Here is a 24,939-nt window from a genome sequence, read left to right on the forward strand (position 1 = left end):
AACTGGTTTTACATTCTTTGAAGAAATTCAAAACTGAACAGCAAAAAAAAAATAAAAGACCCGATTGAAAAATAAATATTTAAAAGCAGCTTTAGCATAAGTTAGGGTAATCTTATTTTGCCTTTATTAGTGCGGCCCGACATGGCTAGGTGGTTAGGGCACTCGACTCGCCATCTGAGGGTCGCGGGTTCGAATCCCCGTCACACCAAACAAGCTCGCCCTTTCAGCCATGGGGGCGTTAAAAAAAAGTGATGGTCAATCCCACTATTCGTTGGTAAAAGAGTAGCCCAAGAGTTGGCGGTGGGTGGTGATGACTAGCTGCCTTCCCTCTAGTCTTACACTGCTAAATCAGGGACGGCTAGCGCAGATAGCCCTCGTGTAGCTTTGCGCGAAATTCAAAAACAAACAAAGTCTATATTAGTAAGTTAGACTTTCATATGTACTCCAAGAAAATAATTTTCTGGACACCTGTAGCATTACGGAAACCCCTACAATCTGATAATGCAATGACTCAGTACTTCTCTGTATTACATGCATTTTATCGCACCACGCAACGAAAACAACGCGAAAATTTCGCGCTTTAAATGAGCGACGAACTGACGATGATAGTTTTCCTTCTTCAACAATACTCTCGTCAAGAGTTATCGTTCCGTTTTAGATTACTGTTACGACGCCGTTTGACTGTCGGGTCCCTCTTGTCTTTGTTTGATAATTGCGAAGGGGTGTGTATAATATAATTAACCTTATTAAGTACAGTACCAGTCCGGCTATGACAAGCAATTACGTTTGTAATATCGATGTACGTTCCATCTCAGTAGCTCTCGAGATTCCAAGTAGTATCCTTGACACAATAAAAACAATAATGAATTAATCATTCATGTACACAAAAGTTATAACCAACCACAAAGTGGGTGCCTACTTTAATCTTTATTCTTTACTGACAGTGGTAGTAAAACATAGTTCCGGTTTCAAACGGTGGTTGTTAAACAATTTAATAATGACAGTGTAGTTAACCTAAAATAGTGAGAAACACAAGAGAAAAATGTTTCATTAATTTTCTGTTTTGGGTTTCACGGTTCCTGATTATTTGTGTCAAATACAACTAATAATTAAACAAGTCCGAACTAAAAAAAAATGGTTAAATATAGTAGGTATTTTAACAGAAGCTATATGAATAACATTAATATTCAAAGATATTGACATATATTTGTAAACACGTGAACTGGGACGCTTGTATTGTTGTATTCTGATAACTTGGTGTTTCTTTGTTTTTTAAACGTTTTAGTTTAAGTATTGTTTTAACTGTGGGATGTTATTATTGTTTTACGTTTAAGACACCTCTGTTGTTTTATTTGTTTGTTTTGTTTTTATGAATTTCGCGCAAAGCTACACGAGGGCTATCTGCGCTACTCGTTCCTAATTTAGCAGTGTAAGACTAGAGGGAAGGCAGCTAGTCATCACCACCCACCGCCAACTCTTGGGCTACTCTTTTACCAACGAATAGTGAGATTGACCGTCACATTATAACGCCCCCACGGCTGAAAGGGCGAGCATGTTTGGTGTGACAGGGATTCGAACCCGCGACCCTCAGATTGCGAGTCGAGTGCCTTAACCACCTGGCCATGCCGGGCCCTGTTGTTTTATGTATGGAAAATTATTACTGTTTTACGTTTAAGACGAATGAGTGTATTGTTTTAAGTATGGAACGTTATTATTGTTTTACGTTTAAGACGAACGTAAGTATTGTTTAAACTATGGGACATTGCAATTTGTTTTACGTTTAAGGCGTCTATATGTTTTAATTTTAAAGTTGCCATGATTTGCTTCTGATAACCATTCATAACCATCAACGGAATCACGTGAAACATTACACCACGTGGTTTTAACATACTTTGCTTCGTCAGCTTTGCTCTTTAAAATCGCCAAACACCTGTTTGCATGCTTATAAAGATTCGTCATTTTTATATTTATTTACACATAGAGTGTCATCTACTAAAACCTAGCGACATTATCTCAGAAGGTTTCTAAACACAAGTTCTGCGTTGTGCGTACTTCATTATCCAGCTTAGTTGTTGTTGTTGTCGTCATTCTGAGCTCAGGAAACTTCTCAAAGTTTGTCATTCATTAGTATTGTTGTCATTCTCTCTAAGCAGGCTTAAGAAATTTCTCAAGGTTTGTCATTCATTAGTATTGTTGTCATTCTTTCTAAGCAGGCTTAGGAAACTTCAAGGTTTGTCATTCTTTAGTATTGTTGTCGTTCTTTCTAAGCAGGCTTAGGAAACTTATCAAAGTTTGTCATTCATTAGTATTTCATTCTCTCTAAGCAGGCTTAAGAAACTTCACAAGATTTGTCATTCATTAGTATTGTTGTCATTCTTTCTAAGCAGGCTTAGGAAACTTCAAGGTTTGTCATTCCTTAGTATTGTTGTCATTCTTTCTAAGCAGGCTTAGGAAACTTGTCAAGGTTTGTCATTCATTAGTATTGTTGTCATTCTTTCTAAGCAGGCTTAAGAAACTTCTCAAGGTTTGTCATTCATTAGTATTGTTGTCATTCTTTCTAAGCAGGCTTAGGAAACTTCAAGGTTTGTAATTCGTTAGTGGTATTGTTATTCTTAACAGGCCTAGGAAAGTTTTCAGAGTTTATCACCTATAGATCTCCAACATTACTATTATTTACTCTTTATCTCGGTTTTATTTACTCTTGAAACAGAACACTTTTGGGGATCTAGTAAGTATATATATATATATATATTTATTAATAATGTTTCTCCGCAGGAATGGCGAGTTGTCAGGATTGTAAAGTTGTTCTCTGTGGGAAGTTGATCTGGGTTTTCCAGTATAAAGGACTTGCGGAGTCACTAAGATTAGATAACGTTTGTTTGTTATTTTTGTTGTTTCCTGGATATGAAAAAAATCCCCTGAGGGTCATGACTTCTAATATTCAAGTTTTTTTCTTGTTTTTTGCCAACTAATAGGGTAGTCTGGCAACTGTATCACACGTATTACCAATACAAAATACGTGAACGATATGCCCCATTTCCTAGGATGATTCAAAATTGAGGCCCCCCTTCTTTGGGGATCGCGGGCCCCATTCAATTACATGGGTTGCACCCCCTTTAAATCCGGAACTGGATATGTGGTCTTTAAAGACATATAAATGTTTTGGCGAAAAGGACGGCTTAACCTTAACCTTATTCTAAGTTAAACTTGGAAGTAAAATTACTTAGCCAGTTTTAATATTTTTCAATTGATACCCCCATTTGCTGAGGAAACGAAGAATGGAGAAAGGGGGGTTAATCTGCAACAGTGATGACTTTTTGTTTTTTGTTTTTCTTATTTGCTGCTGGAAAAATTGTGGATTGTTTTAAGTAATGAATCATTGGATGAAATTTGGTTTGGGTTTTGTTTTGAATTTCGGGGATAACTACACGAGGACTATCTACGCTAGCCGTCCCTAATTTAGCAGTGTAAGACTAGAGGGAAGGCAGCTAGTCATCACCACCCACCGCCAACTCTCGGGTTACTCTTTTTTACCAACGAATAGTGGGATTGACCGTCACATTATAACACCCCCACGGCTGAAAGTGCGAGCATGTTTAGTGTGACTGGAGATTCGAACCAGCGACCCTTAGATTGGGAGTCGACCGCCCTAACCACCAGGCCATGCCTGGCCCATTTTGGATGAGATACATTTTTCTTTGGAAACTAAATTTTGTGAGAAGTTGATTTTGGTGTAAAGACTAGGAATGTGAACATGTTTGCTCAACTCGAAATAATGGTAAAAAGGCAAGAATGCGCTTTTAGTTTTAATTTAGACACATGAAACCCAAACAAAGTAGTGAATTTGACGTGTGATAAGTTCAAGTTCACAGATAAACTTAATGCAAGGATGGCGGGAAATTCAATGAAGTGAGAAACATTCGCAGTAGGTGGACAGTTTTGTCTACGTACCGTTTGTAACAGTCTGGTCTGAAGCTGACGGAGCAGTTGTTCGGCTACATGTTTTCATCGGCTAATGTCGGGCCAACTGGTGACCTCATAGCAGCGCCATCTATCTGGCGTAATAGGTTTCCGTCGCGTATTTGTGTCTGTGTGTGTAACGAAAAGTTTTTGTGTAAATAAAATATTTGAAACTTTCACTTCAACATGGCGTTACACAAACACGCGCTTTCTTTTGAACGTTTGACCAAATAAATGGCGTTGCTCAGTGGTTACCAATATTAGCTGAAACATTTGATGACGCGTGACTGGACGACTGCTCCGTCGTTTGCAGACTCCATCTTGTCTTCTGTGAACGGTACGTGGACAATTTTTTTTTACCTAATCCTGTTGTAAAGATAATGTTTCTTATTTTCTCGACTGTCTAGATTTCCGCCCCCCTAGCACATTACATTCACCCGTGAACTCGAACAAAACCCCATCTCTTGATATTCTTATCGCATGGGCCTCGTTAGTTTGTTCACCTGCGTAACGCCTCCAAACTAACAAGCGTAATCTCGTTCTTTCTCTGATAAAAGCTGAGAACATAATTTGCAGAGTCACAGTGTTATTAGAAAAATATATGTATATATATATATTAATACTTCAACTTCGAGCCATTTTAAGTCGCCCTCTAGTGTAAGAAATATCTATGTACCGATCCCGTTACGTTTACGAACTGCAAGTACTGTTAAAAAAAAACAACAAGCCATTTACATGTCACAATTTTTGAACCGAAGAGGGGTAGTCCTCCAGTACATAGATATATACATGTATATATATACGCTCGTAATGCGAAACCACATAACCTGTCTTTCTTAGAAAATCCCGACAACTCGTCATTCCTAGACAGAAGTAATGGTTAAGGAAACCTTCCTCTGTAAAGAAGATAACCCTAAATGTAACAATACAGTAATATCGTTCCAACTAAGTCTTTGTTTTTAAACATATACTCCCTCTTTGATTTATATATGTGTATGTTTTCTATGAAGATTATTGTTTCTTGTACATTTGTTAACATTTATGAAACGTTTTTCGTGTTTTCGTTTTTATTTCCATTTCAGTTATATGCTTATTCCGAAAGGTCCATACGAAACATACTTATTACCTGTGGCTATCTGCTGTGTCCATAGAGGGGAATCGAACCCTCTGAGTTTAGCGTTGTAAATCCGAAGACTTACCATTTCAGTGCCAACCAGGGTTCCTCAGGTACGACAGACATAATAGTGATCGAGACGCTATATATATAATCAGTTTTCATGGACACCGACTATTATGTTAAACGATGGGCGTTGTTAGTTTTAGCAACTAGTTTCGTGTCGGTCAAGTTCCAAAGTCTCGAGTTAATGCACTGTTGTTGTGTTTCTTCTTTATTTTTATTATATATATATTGTATTTATGTTGCGAGATTTAGGCTGGATGCAATAATACACAGTACAGAGGTGTAGGAGCAAATTAAAAGTAGGGGGGGGGGGCAAGGTTTATTTGACCGAGCGAAGGAAGGGAATGTACGTCACAGGTGTACCCATCATGGCCGGGTCCGGGACTTTTCTTTGGGCCCTGGAAGCTCTTGGGATCTGGATTAAATTTTGTGCATTCTCCTGTTTTTCCTGAAAGTGGTTTTCGTAATTTGATGCATTTCTGCTGAGACATTGAGAAGTGTCCCCTTGCTTTCTACGTCACTGCAGTAATCAGAAACACCACTAACTTGATCTAGTCCAAACCGAAACAATTATTGTTCAAGTTTTTGTGTTTGTAGTTGAGCACAAAGCTACACAATGCTCTGCCCACCACGGGTATCGAAACCCGGTTTCTAGCGTTGTAAGTCCGCAGACATACCGCTGTGACACTGGGAGGGGGCATTTGTTCAAGTTAACTGATGATATAAATAACGTTTTGGTCAATCGACCTGATGAACCTTGGTAAAAAAAAAGACTCCGTTGGCAGTGAATAGAGCAAATATAGTATGACTGACGTATCCTTTACGTCTTTAAGCTCTTATACTTACTTCTTAGTAATTATTGAATCATAGGTTATCACTTACTATTGACTGTGTTTGTGTTTGTTATGGATTTCGCGCAAAGCTACACGAGGGCTATCTGCGCTAGCCGTCCCTAATTTAGCAGTGTAAGACTAGAGGGAAGGCTGCTAGTCATCACCACCCATCGCCAACTCTTGGGCTACTCTTTTACCAACGAAAAGTGGGATTGACCGTCACATTATAACGCCCCCACGGCTGAAAGGACGAGCATGTTTGGTGTGACGGGGATTCGAACCCGCGACCCGCAGATTGCGAGTCGAGCGCCCTCTAGCCACCTGACCATGCCGGGCCTATTTTGTAAAGTAAGAAAGAATTTTAAGGCGGAGGATGCGTTTGTTGCTCGTGTTCACTTGCACCTCTTACTAAAAGCAAAATAACGAATAATAACCATGCCATTACATCTACATTCTGGCATTAAATTTTTCATTGTGAGTAAATGAAGCAAAAAAAACTAACTAACTGAGACTTCTTTCATAAATAAAAAACTGTTATGAAAACCGTAATATAATAAGGATAGAAATGAAACGGAAATAAAATTTTCATATTCACTATGTGGAGCAAAAAACTAATTAGGCATTTTTTTGGTTTAGAAAGTCTTTTATGAAAATTGGAAAAACAAAAGATAGACAATGAATATTTTAATTCATTCTAATTTTCATTTATGTTTGTCACTGAAACACTCCAAGCACATTGTAGGCTTCCCATCACAATCCTTGAAATATTATCATCCACAGTATGGATTACTTTATCTGATGTCCCTTTTTTACGATCGTAAAATTGTGAGATATTCATAATTCTTCTCAAAAAATGGCAAAATTACTCCGAGAAAAACAAAACAATATTATGAGCATTGAGCCCCCCAGTGGCACAGCGGTATGTCTGCGGACTTACAACGCTAGAAACCGGGTTTCGATACCCGTGGTGGGCAGAGCACAGATAGCCCTTGTGTAGCTTTGTGCATAATTAAAAACAAAAACAAACAATTATGAGCATTGAATTATTGTTATCTAAATCATGGTGTGCACTCAATAGAAAGTTGTCAATGGAGTCATTCTGTCATAAAACATAACATAAAACCATAAAATTAGTAACAGTACCTAAGACAAAGTTTACAATGAGGCTTTACGTTTCTATTGCATAATTAGGGATATCATTTACGCCGCGAAAGTGTTAACATGTATCTTTATGATGCCCTAAGATTTGACGTCCGAACTTGAAGTTTCAATGATTTCTTTTTTTGTAAGGGTAAAACAATGTATACTGATTATATTTCTACTACAAGGTTCTTTTTTTTTATCTGTAAATATTGGGGGCGACTGGCTACAGACAGCGAAAGGTAGTAGGAGTTGAGACGTTACACTCAGCTCCTAACCTCTAATTTCATTCTTCGTGGCTCCTAGCCAGTTCGACATCTGCTAAATGGAATATCCCCAACGTTTTTGGGGAACTATGACCACAGATATTTTCCATTATGACTTAATTATAAAGACAAAAAAAAATTCCGTTTTCTTGTCTTTTTTTTTTTTGTAAATCTCATTGTGAACGTTTTGTCTTTGATTTGTATTCATTTCATTATTGTTACATAGTGCTGATCTGTTCGCCTACTTACAATTAGTGTAAAATATAGTACTAGAACTATTGACATATGTCACCGATACTTATAGGATCGCCCACGTAGAGCTTGGTGGGTACATTGAACCTTCGAAGGTGGGATACACCTGATTATACAAGCTTTCTTGATGATATTTCATTCTGACTGCTTAGAAGTATTACTCGTACTATCATTACATGATCTATTCATGCCAGACTCGTGGGTAGGCGAGGTAAGCAATCGCCAATGGTGGCAAAAGTAACGCAATTTGTCACCTCTTGCCAGTGGGCAATGCGTGACCTAATGGTTAGCGTGCCGTACTGTTGGATCCGAGACTCCAGGGTTCGTATCCTGTTACCACAAAAAAAACACTCTGCATTTTGTTGCTATGGGTGCGTTATAAGAGTGACAGTAAAATACCCATTATTCGATCTGACAGTACTATTCAAAGAGTTGGCGGTGGGTAGTGTTGACTAGCTGCTTTCTCTCTAGTCTATAACTTCAAATTTATGAATAGCTAGCGTAGACAGCTCTTATGTATCGTTGTGCAACCCAAAAATATTCAAATTATTTTACAATGACCTTGGAAACACGAACCTTGATACTGAACGAAAGGCTTCGTCGGCAATTGATATAGTGAGTTGACAGATTATTAAATTCCTCTTTCTCATTCATTCATAAGTTCTCATAATAGGTGCAGCAATATAGTAACATTAAATATAAAACAAACTTCCACCGAACTCAACGTGACGTCTTTGCAGCTAGAGACTGGGGGAAGTCAATTTCTTCTAAATATAAACAGTTCGAGGTAACATAAATATAAGCCTAAACGAAGCTAAACCAATAAACATAAAACATTTTAATTAAAATTACGTGAACTGCAGAAGTTGTTTTTTTCTCACGTCCCCTTTAATTTGACTGTTTCGGATTCAAAATAATAGAAGCATAAAATTAATATTTTCAGATCTATCTTTTGTTTCCCACAAGTCATTGCCCAAGAGGCCATTTATTCAATACCAGAATTCGTCTTTTAGTCTAAACGATGAGAAACAAAAAGATTCTCGAAAATGCTACTTGTATCTATAACTTAAGGTTAAGATTTAAATGTCAAAAGATGTCTTTATTTTCCTCCACATTCCCCTTCATTTGTCCATTTTGGATTTAAAATAAATATCACAGGAATGTGGGGGGAGGGTGGCTGATTTATGATATATTTTACATAATATTTTGTAAGCAAGTGAAGGTATACTATCACAAACCAATTAAACACATTTCAAAACTGACAGCTCATTAAAACACTTGCATCATTTCTTTTTATAAAATATATACTTTATTGTCTCATTAAGTAAAGTCAAAAAGATGTTCGGATGTATATAGGATCTCTTTCCTTACCCACGACGACAAAATGTAAATATGTTGATTTAGTGAAGTGTTAGTATTATTCATTAATCTAGTGTTTTTCAACCGGGTTCCTAAGAATATTACCTGTTACTCCCAGGGTTCCTCAACCCAGAAAAGGTTGAAAACTACAGCACTAATCTATCAGTTACTGCCAGATAAGTTGACTTCTTACAGAAATCAAGAAGTAAAAACAATCATCAAATGTTTTACCCACTGTCTGGTGAAGTAGCAGAGATTTAAAACTAAAATTCCGTATTCATAACTTCTACAAAAATACAAGAGACGTAAACAGCACGGTGTTTTGAACAAAAGTTAAAGAAAAAAAAAAAAAACAATTTTAGATAAGCACTTAAATTTCTTTTTCTTTTTGCATATAGCTCCAAGCATTTTAATGCTGGTAAAATAAAGTTTGTTAAAACATTCTTATAAAACAAACTCGTATGAAAAATACTATACTCTTTATATTCATTCTTAACAACTTAAAGTACTAAAAATAAATGACTCGAACGTAGATTAATGACAAAATTAACAATAATAGTAGTGGTAAAATACAAAAGATATGGAAAAAAAAGAATTATCATATTTGATTGATATAATGTACTATTGTAAGATAACAGTTACAAAGTAACAAACTTTGTAAATTTCAGGTGTCTCCCTGGTTACAGTTGCCACGACAACCTAATCTCTTCCAATAAGGTGAGTCTCGGTAGGCGGGTCGATTCTGAACATATATTCTGCAATGTTAAAATATCCCAAATACTCAACATCATCTGGTGTGGTGTCTGTATGGTAATGGCCACCCTCACCATGGTTACTGAAACAGTGGGTGTGTTCTACTCGCAAGTCCAAATCCTGAAAAGAAAAAAAAAAAATAATTTTAACTTGTGTATCATTCAAAATTTAAAAGATACATTTTTCAAAATATTTTTTTCTTCATAACTGTTGATAAACTGAAGAATATTGATATTTTTATTATTATTATTATTATTCTATAGCCAAGTACACCCATCTTAGAAATACATATTCGCAAGTCCGAACTTACTTTTATTCTTACATATCCGCAAGTCCGAACTTACTTTTATTCTTACATATCCGCAAGTCCGAACTTACTTTTATTCATAGAAAAGGGAAACAAACACAACACTTGCAGCATTCATAAAATCAAATGGTAAACACATTTTCAGCATGAATCTCAAGATAATCTAATTAACAGGAACTTTTTTTGTGTTGCTTTACACAGGACTTGATCCACAGCTACACGCAACAGCATCGGTCTATAAACTGAGGTTCCAAACTTATTGGCTTATACGTTTCCACAGATATATATATATATATAACTAATATTTTTCTAATATGTCAAAGGCAAACCATGTCACCTTTACTGACACAAACATTTCACTCAATCAAAATTATAAAGGACAGTCTAAATTTCAACATATTCTTAGTTGTGTAGCACCCATCATTGTTTTTTCATGTTTTACTTGTGTTACATAGAATTTTGTCTATTTTAAAGTTACGTTAATGCTACATAATAAATATGTCTCCATGTTAACATTCCAAAATAAACTTTTTTTCTTAGTGCCGTGTTAACATTTCAAAATAAATTTCTATCTTAACGTCGTGTTAACATTCCAAAATAAACTTCTTTCTTAATGTCGTGTTAACATTCTAAAATAAACTTTTCTTAATGTCATTTTTAACAGTTCAAAATAAACTTCTTTCTTAATGTCATGTTAACATTCTAAAATAAACTTTTGTCTTAATGTTGTGTTAACATTCCAAAATTTTGGAATATTAATACAATAAGGAGACAGAAGTTTATTTTGGAATGCTAACATGACATTAAAAAAGAAGTTTATTTTGAAATGTTAAAATGACATTAAAAAAGTTTACTAAACTTCTGTCTCCTTATTGTATTAATGTTCCAAAATAAACTTCTGTCTCCTTATTGTATTAATGTTCCAAAATACTTCTGTCTCAATGTCTTGCTAACTATATAAAATTTTATTAAAGGCTTCAGGCTATCAAAAAGTACCATCAATTAGTATTAGGAAAATATAAAAACTTTACATAAATATCCATTAAAAACTGACTTCCAGCCAGACCTTCACAAAGTTATTTTGTCCAACTTTAACAATGGAGAAATTTTCTCTCAAGATCATCACCGAGGCATGTTTGATGTATATATATATATAAACAAGTATATTATAAAGTAGAAAAACTACAAAGTAACCCATTTACTTTCATAGACATAAATATATATATTTATTACATCCAAATGTTCCTAAATCTCTAGTAATTAGTGGGATTATAATAAGGTAACAGGAGCTGGAAGTGAACAAGTTCAAATAATTAATAGATTTTTTAACATAGTAAAATGAGCAGCGAGGTTGATTTAAATATTTATTGGCCTGTGGAAGCAGTACAAATATCATCCTGCTCAGAAATGGATGAAAAGCCTCAGGTAACCCTAGGAAGTCCACCAGAATGCAATTCATCAACATCACCACAAAGCTACATTGAACTTCTGCAATAGATCTAAAGTTTGGTATTGGAATTTACTTTGTAGTAAGGATTCATACTGTAAACATAAATTAACAAACATCTTGTATTTTTCTCTTTTAAGAGTATAGATATCTATATTATTGCACTCTTAAATTAAAGGTTAATAAACATTTTTGTTAAACAAAAACAAACTAGAAAAACACTCAGAGAGTGAAACCCCCGTATACAACGTTCCTGACCTTTTACAGCAATCCACCTAAACTATACACTTAAAAGTTTTTACCTTCAAAATTTTACTTCTAAGTAAGTACTTCTCAATTTGTTTGCAAGTTTTTACCATTTTTTCGAAATTCCAATGTGGTGTTGTTATAATGATTTTTTTAAAACTTCAATGAAGTCTTGACCTTTCAGTTACATTCACCATTATTTAACCAACTGATCTTTGGGTGACACTCAAATTAGATGTAATCAGATCAAAATAAACTAGAATTATGTGGTTGACCTTCAACCCTTGACTCATGTTCACTAAAAGTTAATCTTTTGGTTCTTGGGGAACATTAAACCTCTGTACCAAATTTGATCAAAATCAGATAAAAACTTTTAGAGTTGTACTGTTCACACACACAGAGGAGTGAAAACAATACCCTAGTTACCAGTAGACACAAATTTTAGTCTAGACTTACTGGATCATGTGACACAAAGACACTCAGACAGACAAGTGGCGCACTCATGTTGTAAAACTTGAGCCAGTTATTGACGTCCTCGTCGGTCTTCAGGGGAGTTTCGGAAAAGTGAGGCTGAAACAAAACAGAGAACATAAAGCTATGAATTATTAACTATACACTCATGCATGTATAAATAAGTAACTGCTGTAATATCTACACACACACACACAGTGTTATTAGTTCAAAGGCTACTCCATTCCTGCTATTATATAAAATACTATCATGTCTAGAGAACAAATTACGTTTTATATTTTTTCAGTCGTGTGATTTTGAAATGAAAAATGGTAAGCTTTAGAGCTAATTAAAACTCTTATTAATTTTGGTTTTAGACTAGTGTTGAAGTCAAGGGTAATATTATTTTCTAAAAACTTAGAATACTGAAGCCACAGTCATTGAATAATAAATGCTAATATATAGACACAGAAACACTTACAACAACCCATAAAAACCCTTAGGTATTATTACAAATACAAAGTTTAAAATTCATCAATGTTAAACTATTTTAATTTCTTCACAGTTTACCTCAACTAAGTTGTATTGATTGCACAACCATCATCAAGTAATATCAAGTAGATATGAAAACCTTACGTAAGTAATCATTACAAGCTAACTTGTTGGCCGGGACCTTGCTAAGGTTAGCTTGCCTATTTCAAGCAAAAGGTCTCAAGGTCATTACAGAGAATTTGCTTCACCAATATCACCAGAGAAGCCCTAGGTAACCCAGAGAAATCCACCACAATGCACTTCACCAAGATCAACAGCCCTGAGTAACCCTAGGTAATGCATTTCACCCAAATCAAATTTGGTTTACTAGCAGTGTTCTAGTATGATTTCTCATTATCATTTTTGACTAATTCAAGATTGTTTAGCTTAATTCATTAGTGCCACAACTCAAGAAAATGTTTGGATTAGATTTATTTGGAAGAAGTCACAAATCTTTATTTAACATTGCCCCTCATAGACCGAGACGTGTACAATATGACAACAGTGTTCATATTGTCTTGAAAGTAAAGCACGTGCAAGTACATACATTAGTCCAAAGTTTTTAAGTTACATTTGATGAATATCTTGTGTGATAATTTTTTAATTAAAAACAAAATAACCCCTAGAAAATAGAGCCAGCCTGTGATGGTTTGTTTGTTTTTGAATTTTGCGCAAAGCTACACGAGGGCTATCTGCACTAGCCGTCCCTAATTTAGCAGTGTAAGACTAGAGGGAAGGCAGCTAGTCATCACCACCCACCGCCAAGTTTTGGGCTACTCTTTTACCAACGAATAGTGGGATTGACCATTACATTATAACACCCCCCACAGCTGAAAGGGCGAGCATGTTTAGTATGACGGGGATTCGAACCCGCGACCCTCAGATTGCGAGTCAAGCGCCTTATCCACCTGGCCATGCTGGGCCCACCTGTGATGAAGTAAAAGCACAATTCAGTTTATGAATATTTATGTCTGCAGCAGTGTTTTTTTTTATTAGTAAGCTTACATTGTTCTGTTTCTGACTTTTCTAAAGTTACTGAAAAATTACCATTAGTCATAGACAGAGAACATCAGTTAGCAGTGATTGATAATTTTTGAATTCAGCTACATTTCATTATTAGATTTAGACTTTACAAACTTTTCTTAAAGTACACTACTCAGGTACAGATATATATGGGTCACTTCAACAACAAAGAAATTAATTAATTAACAAGATTAATTAACTTGGAAAGAAGGAAAGAATTGATATGTTGAAACTTTTAAGATAATATTTTCAGATTACTTTAGCGATCTCGTAACCAATCCTCTAGAAATTACCTCTCTATTTATTCCTGTACATGCGAAGGTTATTATTTCTTACGTGCTTGCAGTAAAGCTGTATTCAGTGATTTTGATTTTCTAATTCATATTAAATAGTACAATCTATTATGGAGGATTCCCTTATTACAATAATATATCATATACCACATAATAAACTAACTTATTTTTTCCTAATTCATGCCCCCCAGTGGCTCAGCACTAATTCTGCAAGCTTATCACACCAAAAATCGGATTTTGACACCCATGGTGTGTAGCTTTGCGCTTAACAAACAAACCCAACCCTAATTCATATTTAACATTTCATTAATATTTTAGGACTATTGTCATGTTATTTTAGGAAATGAATTATTTAGTCACATGTATGTCTTACCATAACATGAATTTTTGCCTTTCCATTTTTTATTAAAAACGATCCACCCACCCCTACAGGTTGGTCTTTATAGTTGTTCAAGAGTATTTTCCTTATGGCAGTCACAAAATTGTCTGGACCAGTTCGTTTTTTGACATGGATGCATATTACCTATGGTAGAAATATAATATTCAAACATATATACAAGTAAAATACCTTTTTCTGTGGCCTACATTAGAAATTAAAAAAACAAGAACAACAAGAATCATTTTAAATTTGACAATGTTTACATTAAAAAGGAATTACAACTGGAACAATATAGACCATGATCGAGTGCAACATAATCAATTATTATTATTGTATTAGTTGGAATGTTTAATATCTATATTTCTATTACAGGGATTATTTTGCATTTACGAGACAAAATGTATAGATAATATTACAAAAAAAGATTTTTTATTCATTTTTAACAAGTTATGAAAAATAATGTTTTTAATTTGTAATTAGTAGATAATTACATAATAGATTCCAATACCACATTTAGGGTTTATTGAACAAGCACTTTTTTCTTTTACGAAATACTAAAATACTCTAATTAATTAATAATTAGATAATTACTTAGATATTTAGTTTAGTTGTAATTCTCTAGAACAACCATATTTTTTCCTTGTATTCCTATCTAATTTAATAAAAGAACAATAGAGAAATAATAATAATTGCTTTTTTAAAACATTCTCAAGCAAACAAAATATTGGTTGAGCAAACACAATGGTGAACTATTATATAACTGGAATGCTATATGATAACTGCCTGCAAACTCGTTTTAACAAAATAATTAGCCATAAGCTTGAAATGGTGACTCAAACACTGGCTCGCTTGTACCTACTTGGGGTTCGAGTAACCTTAATTCAAAGAACTTAGGCTTAATCAATTAGTACCATGACTCACAAAAATGTAATTAAGGACTCCAATAATTAATTGATTAATTATCAAATTTAGGTAAACACCCAGCTCTAATGTCTATACTTACACATTTCTGAAGTAACAGAGGAAATCTGTATGACTGAAAGCGATACATGAAGTTATATCAAGATGTCAAAAATTGAAGTAGTAACTTCCAAGAATGGTATTAATTTCGTAACATATTTTGTTTTTAACGTTCACCTGTCCCATATAACCTGAGCATAATCTTTGCATGAATACACTGCACATAAAGCTTAATAACTAGTTTTAATTCTTTAAAGCAACCATATTTTTCTTTGTATTGATATCTAATTTTCTAATACAAGAAAAATTGAGAAACAATAACTGCTTTTTTTAAAGCATTCATCAAGCAAACAAAATACTGGTTATACAAACACTGATGAATTATTTGCCTTACAGCAATTACAAATATAATAAAATTCAACTGTGATTTTATTGTACATTCAAAATGATGATCCAGCAAGCTAATTCTTACCGTTTCATTATCACCATAACCTACTGTCATAAGTTGTAACTTATTACTGCAGAGAATATTTCAACTTCCTAAACAATGTGCCACCCAGTGGCTCAGCAGCAAGTCTGAAGGCTTATAATGTTAAGAACTGGGTTTCGATACCTGTGATGGGTAGAACACAGATGGCCTACTGTATAGCATTATGCTTAACCATAAAACAAACAAATTTACATTAGGTTAAAAAATTCAGTCTGCAAATGGCTTTGTAATAATGTGTTCTTTATAATATCACATCATATTACCTTTCCCTGTTGACCCTCAGAAGCAAATAAATTGGCAAGAAGGCGGAAGTCAGTGCTGTCTCTCAGCTTTTCCAAATGGCATTTACCATCCTTTGAATCAAACAGAAAACTGCATTATACAGATTTACTGGATAATCTGTATCACACCAATATGTAGAATAGTTATAGGTTTGCTGGATAACCATATTAATCAGTTTGAGTACAAATGAGCTGTTATTAAGTTTGTTAAACATAAAGATAGTTAAGGAATTCAGATACATTATGGTGAACATTAAATTATTCCAATATAAAAAAACAAAACAAATTTTAATGGTACCTTGTAATGAATGAACGATTGGCCTAGAAATGTTGTCAAGTTAAACATATCAAATGTTGAGGGATTTGGAGAATATTTAAGAGTTATCCATTTTCTGTTAATAATACCGTTCAAAATAATTTCTAACTGTGGATGACCAATGTTTCTACTGCATTACTGCCCAATTGTATAGCACATAATTGCCATTGGAAAAAAAATATATATATATATATATTAAGGTACAAACAAGTTAGAAATAAACAGTCGTAAGAAATTGAGAATATATTAAATTTTTTGAAATTAATTTTCAGATTTTTTAATGTTGTTGTATAACCTACCATCATCAAAAAAATATTTCTGTATAATTTTTTATTTTTACCAATAAGCAGAAATAATTGATTTAATAAACGTTTAAAGTTATTAATTTCATTATCTGTCGTGAGTCTTAAGAATTTAAATAATAATTACCATAGTTTGTTCTCTTTCAAAATAAATTCTTTTGGGCAAAAGGACAAAAAAAGTTTAGATTAAATTTTAACTGTGAAGCTGTTATTCACAATGTAGACAAATAAACAAAAAAGAAAATGAAAGAATATTCATAAAAACCGAAAATTATGTTACTTCTAGAATACTTGTGAAAGTTTTGAAAATTATTGGACATTTGTTACTTCATGAATTTTTAGGCAAGATGTCAAATTCAATTTTCTTGCATTCATACTAACCTCTGCAACTGTTGCAAAATGTGTGTTGTTTTGGTTGTCACCAATATTGATGTTAGGCATAAGCTGAAAAAAAAGAATAGCTGTATCTATTGCTGCTCAAATTTAACAAAACACAACTTTCACATAATAAGTTAAATATATTTGACACTTTTAATAAACAAGAAGAAAAACATAAACATTTGATACACACTATCAACATAATTAAGACTAAATATTAACACAGTAAAACAAAAGGTTTTGGCTATTGTCTCTAGTGCTATATGACACTTATATGCAATTCAATATTTTTATGTAAATTTAAAATAATCAATAAAATTGCAAATTGTTATTTTTAAATTATACAACTAAGATACAGCAAGTCAAATCGTACAATTTAAAGTTCCATCATTTTTTTTAAACACTAAAGTATCTATCTTACCTCACAATTAACTCCGACAAAATGAGAAGGTCCTGCTCCTGCACCGATTATGAATGCATTTGGAAGTTCCACTTGTTTAGCAATAGTCTCTAGATTATATATCTAAAGATAAGCAAACACAAAAAGTATTTATATATCTTTGGCTTATTGTTTCTTCGTATATAAAAGGGTGGTTTCATAAGGTCACCTTTTTTGCTCTTTTTTATAACAACAATGTCGCTCATACTGGCAACATCAACTCCAAGTGTACATAAGAATATGACCCTAAAGAGTACGTGAAATAAAACTATAAGAGACATTATCAACTCTCTTTCTGTCAAACTTAGTTAGTCTCCAACATTTCAACACCATGGCTTCCATAATTTTCATTAATTTTGGTCTGTGGCAGTAGCCATTACTCAGATTAATCCCTACTCTTAATATAACTCATTGACAGTAAGTTATTATTAACTGTTTTGCTACAATTAGGAGTTGAGAACACTTAACTATGAATAATATAGATTGTGTGTTCAAATATTTAAGTTTTTGTGAAAAGCTGGCCTCGTGAAGTCTCCAAGATGTGGACTGACTGAGTGGATGTGGCCAAGATGTGGATTGACCGAGTGGCTGTGGCCAAGATGTGGACTGACCAAGTGGCTTTAATATATGATGGCTAAAAGGTACGAACTTTTCGCATCAAAATATAGTCTTTTTCTGAGAGTTAACTCCCAGTTTGTTATTTCACTAATAGGTTAGGGTAAAACTACAATGAATTAGAAGAAAAACTGTGCTGAATTAACAGTAAAGTAGTACTAAATCAGGAGTAAAAACAGTGTTGAGGTAGGGGTAATACAGCACTGGACTAGATGTTCAAATAGACGTAATTCTGTGCTGAAGGGTGAGACTTTGTTGACTCAGGAGTCTGCCTTCCATCACAACTTCCTGAGATATTCACTGAGACAGGAGCATAGAACAACAATCATTAATAAAAATTTTAACTAGAATAATAATAATAGCAATAATAATCAAATGTAATGTTACCTCATGTACTGATAATTTTTTTACTTAGCAAAAAATTAACACTATAAACCATTTCATATTTTATAAATCATTTATATAAAAGAACACAAAATAAAAACATGCAAGCTGCCAAAAGTAATAAAGTTGTGGCTACAGATTTATTTGTTCACTCTTGGGCTTTATCTATTTATGCAATATTTATGTCATTAAATACCCACCAGTTATGCAGCATTGAAAAACAAACTGTTAGAATTTCCTTAATGAATAGTTTAAGTTTTTTTTTTACTTTCTTCTTGTAAAAAACATTTGCTCTGTCTTGACACACATAAAAGCTCGCTCCATTTTCTGTTTCATGTACAAATTCATAATAACTGTACTTTTTTGTTTTATAATTTATACTACGATTAGTTTACAGCATAGAAAATTACCTATAGTAATAAAAATCCTGTAAATAAATATAAACAACAAATGAAACATAATATAATCAGCAAACTTTGTTAATTTGTTTTTTCTGTTTCCCGTAATGCAGAAAAAGAAAACTTCCTCGTTAAAGGTACGTCTCTCCTAATATAACTATGATAGATACCAAATATTAACTCCCAGCATAAAAAATAATACTATAAAAATAATAATTTTTTTTAGTGGCAACAACACTGGTAGTTTAAAAATAATTCAATTAAACCATTATTCAAATACCGTACCTTTCAAAAATGTTAAGTAGGTTTTAAAGCTAATAACCTAAATATTTTCGAAAGACATCGTTGTTATTTCTACAATCATGGTGAAAAAAAAGCAGAATGATCAAAAGATTGACCTTTGTGGATTAAAAATTACTGTGTCTCTTTTTTTGTGGCTGTGATGTTATATTTAGCAAGCACAATTGTAAATACCTTGTCTTTCTGTGGCAAAGGTATAAGATTAGGAACCCCACCAACATCAGCTAATCGAGGGTGTCCACAGATGCCTGGAATACAATTATAAAGAGGTTACTTGAAGAAAAGTAAAAATTAATTAGATAAAGATTTAGCAAACTGACTACGGACAGGTGTACATCCACACATATATTCTTTTAGGCATAATAACCCTTTAGGCACACCTGTTGCTGTATGGTGACCATAATATAACACGGTTTGAATTTCCTGCTAGAAATATGAGTCAAATGCAAAAAATATAATCTGCACAGATGATGACCTCAGCCACCAATCTATATCCAACATGACATATGTTGGTATTCAAAACATCAGTAATATTTGCAGTTGACAATTGTTTAATTTTTGTGAGAAAACAGACCCAAAATGGCATCAAATTGCTCCAGTGTTTTCACACTTGAAGAGACAATTGAACTTATTCAAGCTGACGATGATTCTGGCTGTGAACCTGATTTATCTGAATATGATTCTGAGCATATTACTGAAAAAAAAAAGTCTGTGCCTAAAAGGTTAATATACTGATTTTGTTTTGAAGGGAATGGCACTTTGTTTTGGTCTTCTTTCTTTTTCACATTTTTTTTTCTTTCATAAAATACTGTGAAGGTCCCCTAGGCACTTTGTATTGCCTAGGACCCCACAGTGGTTAAGGCTGGCAGTGCTAACAAAACTAATCATATAGAAACTCCTTACTTAGTTTCAGTTTTAATGGCACAGTTTTTCTGAATGATGAGCAGATTAATTCAAGTATTATAAATAATAACCATAAACAATCCGATGTTAAAATAAATAACTCATATAGTGTTATAAAAATTCCTAACCTACTTCTGATGTGTTGTGACAGATAAAATTTGTAAAATACTACATTTCCCCAACTTAACCTAATTCACACCCTAACTGTTTTTAATTGTCAAGCAGTCGGTTAACATAGATGTCTGTCATATCTAAGAGCCGTGGTATTGGACAAAATGGCATCATCGGCACTGAATATAACATAGTGTGGTTGACATATCACTATACACCCTTCTTTCATTTCACTTAAAAGTTCTTATTGATAGTTACTTATAACTAAATCATGAGAAAAGGTATTTGTCATAAATCACCTTCTGATGCCAGCATAAAGGGTTCTTTTCGCAAATCTGGGCAGTCAACAACAGACACGTTAACTTCTGCAAAGTTATTCTGCAAGCCTTCAGAGAGAGCTGAAACAAAATTTAAGTTTTAGTTAACACTAACACTGCACAAACAATACGCATTATGTAATGTATAAAGAAAAATCTTGTACACACCTGACACAAACATTTTCTTAAGATTTGTTTGATCCTCATGATGTATATTTGTCTCATAAACATGAGCATTAGAAATAAAACTTCCCACCCAATTCACATGAATGACCATAAGAATTAATTGGATTTGAAGGCTATTACGCCCACTAAGATCACCCACAGGCTCTCTCAACTGTCCTTGAAAAACAATAATATAGTCTTATTCTGATCATAATTTATCTAACCAAGTTTTCAAAAGAATCCAAGCTAAGCATACAAAATATTCAAAAATGTGACCATCTGGATGATCAGTTAATTTTGTCTGAGAATAAGCATACACTTGTACTCTGATCAAAACTTTGTGGCAAGTCTCCCTTTCAGATCATCCTTCCAACCTATCAACCAATCCTTTCAAAATTCAGACTCCCCAGGGGTAGATTAATTACTCTACTAAACCTGCGATGGACTGGAATCTGAGAATCTGAATTCTCTTCTGCTTGTACCACTTGAAACCGGAGTTCAAAAGCATGGTATGGATCTAACTAATTAACTAGCCCTAAGGATATATTTAAAAAAATTAGTCCTATCTAGTAGCTTGATACCATGAACAAATCTAGAGAAATGAACTTATTTCATCTCTGGCTAGTAACAGTAAATTCAAATAAGTTAACAACCACAATCTTCATTTATAAATTCACTGCAAAATGAACAAAAACAGAATTATACTGTAACTTCATTTCAACTCTTGTGATCTCAAATTAAGCTAAGTATTAACACCTAATGAGTCGGCTTAGAAAACTATTGTTGTTCTTAATTTTGCTTTACAATGCTAAATGTCCCACTCTGTCTTTTAGTCTTGGACTAATTTAGTTGATAATTTATTATAAGAATTACAAGGCACTATAGTTTTTTCATACATGCATTTTCTCTTTTCTGACTATTAAGTAAGTAGCACTTTAGGTATTCTTAATATTAGAGCTGGGTAATTGATCAGCAAAATTTGCTAATTGATTAATCGTTCGGCTCAATAGTTAATTAAATTCAACTAATTGATTATTGGCATGAGATTTGGATGTCTGGAATAATCAAGAATAGTAACAGTCAGAAACATTAAATAGTCAATGTACTTGATACTTATAGATTATATAGTTTATATCGGTTAATCAAGTTAATCATCCAACTCTACTTAATACCACTGAAATTTGTGTCTCTTAAATTAAAACAATATCATATATACCCCATTAAGAACATCATTGAGTCTCACATCCCTCAAAGAATTTTCCCAGAGCTCATAAAATCATAAACTATTTGTTGACACAACAATTTGGGTTTTAAATATCATACACTAATGATATAGCCAGTAATAACACCTAAACATTAGTGAACCTGAGAAAAATAAAGGAAGAAAATCAAGAAAGGAGAAAACAAAAGAAGGTGACTTAAAAAAAATATTAGAGAAAAACTGAACAACTATAGGCTAAGAAAGTAGAGGAGAAAAGGTGAAGAACACATTTAAAGAATAACAGCATAAGAACATAAACTGAAAAAAGTAGAAGAAAAGAGGAAACCTAGCAAACATAACCTTAAAACGGATAGGAGAAAATATAAAAACATGACATAGAAAATTTGTTATTATGATACATCATACAACATTGGCAGAAAGTAGAAAACATGACACAGAAAATTTATGATACATCATACAACATTGGCAGAAAGTAGAAAACATGACATAGAAAATTTGTTATTATGATACATCATACAACATTGGCAGAAAGTAGAAAACATGACAAAAAATTTGTTATTATGATACATCATACAACATTGGCAGAAAGTGTAACACAGTTGATTTCCAGTTTTCACGTGCACAGCATCACAATAAACTTTCACAAAATGGTCACTTCAAGTTCGTGAAGATTTAGTCCACTTTAATATTCAAGTGTTTCTATAAAGGAAAAAATAATTTTGACCTAATGATTAAAACACACACATACTGATTTAATGTAATAAATAAACATTCAGGAGAATTATAATAACTCCTGGTTTATAAGATACAAGTTAGGATACTAAACTGAAGCCCTTGGAAGATGAAGAGGATAACATTTTTCTCTGTGAAAGAGAAGAAATAGAGGTGAATTGATTTAGATATTCAAAATGATATGGAGATAACCTGTTTGTAAGTAACTTAGGTTTTAAAGAGGTATAACTACACATCATAACTTGAATATTAAAATTGCTCTCACACACTTTAAAAAACTGTAAAGAGGTTTGTTCTGAAATATAATTCACTTCACTTTAGATTATTATCTTCTGTGATGACTTCCCAAAGCCTTTTTTCAAGGATGTCACTTGTTATTTGGACAATAAAAAGGGTGTGGAGTTTGTGAATTTAGATTTTAAAAAGGTTTTTGATAAGGTGTCACTCAAAAGATTAGCTATGAAAACCACATTGGTTTGGGTTGGGAAGAAAAGACTAGTTAATTAGATTGGAGGAAGAAAGCAAGGGATTGTTATTAGTGGAATCCAGTCAAATTGTACCCTTGTTACTAGTGGAGTGCCTAAGGAGCCAGTGCTTGGGGACTTGTTTTTTCTTTTTCACATTAATGATATTGATAGGAGCATTGTTACTATTGTATTAAGGTTTACTGATGACATTAACCTTTTGGGGTATTTCTAGATGTATTGAGTTATTACAGAATGATTTGGACCAATTGGGAAGTTGTACAAATATTTAGTAAATAACCTTCGTAATTTCAGTAAGTAGCATTTTACATAATTTTATGATGTTTCCTGAAAAATAAAGGGTGCGTTTTACTTTTCTCAAGGGTGGGTGTGCAGGGACAGTTTTCAAGGGCTAAACAGTCCTAATGCTATGTATCACTATCAGTACGATTAGGAAAGTACTACAAACGATGCCCCCCCCCCCCCACCGCATAAAAAGTAATTGAGACCCTTACATTTATTCCCCTCGGCGGCAATTCTTAAGTGTGTCAGGCCCTTGGGGCCTCCTTTCGGCTCCCCCACCTCCGCGAAGTTCGGGGGGGGGGGAATACTTACGCTACTGGTCCCTACGATTAGTAAAGTAATATATGTTGTCCTCGAGTAACACGTTCGTCATGTATACATGAATCACGTGCTACTACCGCAGTGAAACTAACTTACTATTATAATATTACTACAGTAATTCATTTGATATAGTTTACGCCAAAACTTGTTTGGTAACAATGGCATGAAATATCACTATATAAAAAACATAAAACTTTACGTAATACCTTCTGAAACGCTTCTCAATGACGGAGTGTGTAGTTTTACCTTATTCACGTTCATCATATTTACAGAACGATAGCAGCATTAACCACACTGTTTCCAATCAAGATGTTTTGCAATCTTGACGCTCTGCATAAAAATCGCGAAGAGTAAGTTGGAAATTCTGAAAAAAAATGCCCCAGTTTATTCAAAACCTTTTTTATCCATAAATTTTGAACATTGTTTCTATTTTACTATAAATATAACCCATTTGGTTATTTTTTACTCAAATATGAAAAAGAGGAATTAAAAAAAGTTATGAAAATTACAAAGTAGCATACACAAAACAGGTAGTTTAGTTTTGAATAATACAGTTTGCTGTGAAGCGCAAAGCTACACAATGGCCAATCTGTGCTGTGTCCATCATGCTTATCCGGTATTTAGCATTATAAGTCTTAATACTTACTGCTGAGTCATTGGGCTAAATAATAGTCAGTTAGCAATTTTTAAAAAGCTAGTTTCAGTATATTTAATATGTATTTCTTTTCAGCCCATAACAACACTAGATGGTTGCTCACCCGTTTCATTTATCTGTTCTTATTTTTAAATAACTTTGAAAAAGTGTCCAGTTACAGTATTTAAGAAGGAATAGAAAATAATATATTTTCTATCAATTTGCTTGTTTTCGAATTTCACGTAAAATTACTCAAGGGCTATCGGCGCTAGTCGTCCCTAATTTGGCAGGGATGGACTAAATGGAAGGAAGCTAGTCAACACCACCAACTCTTTTACCAAAGTATAATTGGATTGACCGTCACATTATAAGATCCCATGGCTGAAAGAGGGAGCGTGTTTAGTGGGACTGAGATTCGAGCTCGTGACCCTCAGATTGCGAGTCGAGTACCCTAACGACCAGACCATGCCACGCCCCTTTTTTTA

The 24,939-nt window shown here is 33.6% G+C and overlaps 1 protein-coding gene and 1 long non-coding RNA gene across 5 annotated transcripts; one reads left to right on the forward strand and one right to left on the reverse strand.

Annotated features, from left to right (window-relative positions):
* The first annotated feature begins 4,068 nt into the window (after window positions 1-4,068).
* On the forward strand, window positions 4,069-9,793 carry LOC111088382. 3 transcript variants are annotated; one of them, XR_002612911.1, is made up of 4 exons: window positions 4,069-4,297; window positions 5,043-5,187; window positions 7,684-7,868; window positions 9,659-9,736. It is a non-coding gene; the product is annotated as an uncharacterized LOC111088382 (long non-coding RNA). The 3 variants fall into 3 exon arrangements; XR_002612912.1 differs by having other exon boundaries at window positions 7,684-7,842; XR_002612913.1 differs by lacking the exon at window positions 7,684-7,868 and having other exon boundaries at window positions 9,659-9,793.
* Window positions 8,965-24,162, reverse strand: LOC106469770 (ester hydrolase C11orf54 homolog). 2 transcript variants are annotated; one of them, XM_013930280.2, is made up of 9 exons: window positions 24,027-24,162; window positions 20,596-20,694; window positions 19,457-19,530; window positions 17,568-17,669; window positions 17,150-17,212; window positions 16,133-16,222; window positions 14,414-14,563; window positions 12,200-12,313; window positions 8,965-9,863 (listed from the first exon to the last, which is right to left on the reverse strand). In XM_013930280.2, the coding sequence occupies exons 1-9, from the start codon at window positions 24,082-24,084 to the stop codon at window positions 9,690-9,692; spliced, it is 924 nt and encodes a 307-aa protein (XP_013785734.1). In that variant the 5' UTR covers window positions 24,085-24,162; the 3' UTR covers window positions 8,965-9,689. The 2 variants fall into 2 exon arrangements, with proteins under 2 accessions (XP_013785734.1, XP_022254036.1); XM_022398328.1 differs by having other exon boundaries at window positions 24,067-24,086.
* Between the last annotated feature and the right edge of the window lie 777 nt (window positions 24,163-24,939).

This window comes from Limulus polyphemus, unplaced genomic scaffold (genome assembly GCF_000517525.1).
Source record: "Limulus polyphemus unplaced genomic scaffold, Limulus_polyphemus-2.1.2 Scaffold3650, whole genome shotgun sequence".
Taxonomy (NCBI): Eukaryota; Metazoa; Arthropoda; class Merostomata; order Xiphosura; family Limulidae; genus Limulus; species Limulus polyphemus.

Excerpts from the sequence above, each read along its gene's own strand:
- LOC106469770 (XM_013930280.2), bottom strand. The coding sequence starts at position 24,084 with ATGATGAACGTGAATAAGGTAAAACTACACACTCCGTCATTGAGAAGC. Across the intron at positions 20,695-24,026 it reads ATTGAGAAGCGTTTCAGAAG|CTCTCTCTGAAGGCTTGCAG; the intron begins GTATTACGTAAA and ends ATTTTGTTTCAG. Across the intron at positions 17,213-17,567 it reads TTGTCGGAGTTAATTGTGAG|CTTATGCCTAACATCAATAT; the intron begins GTAAGATAGATA and ends CTTTTTTTTCAG.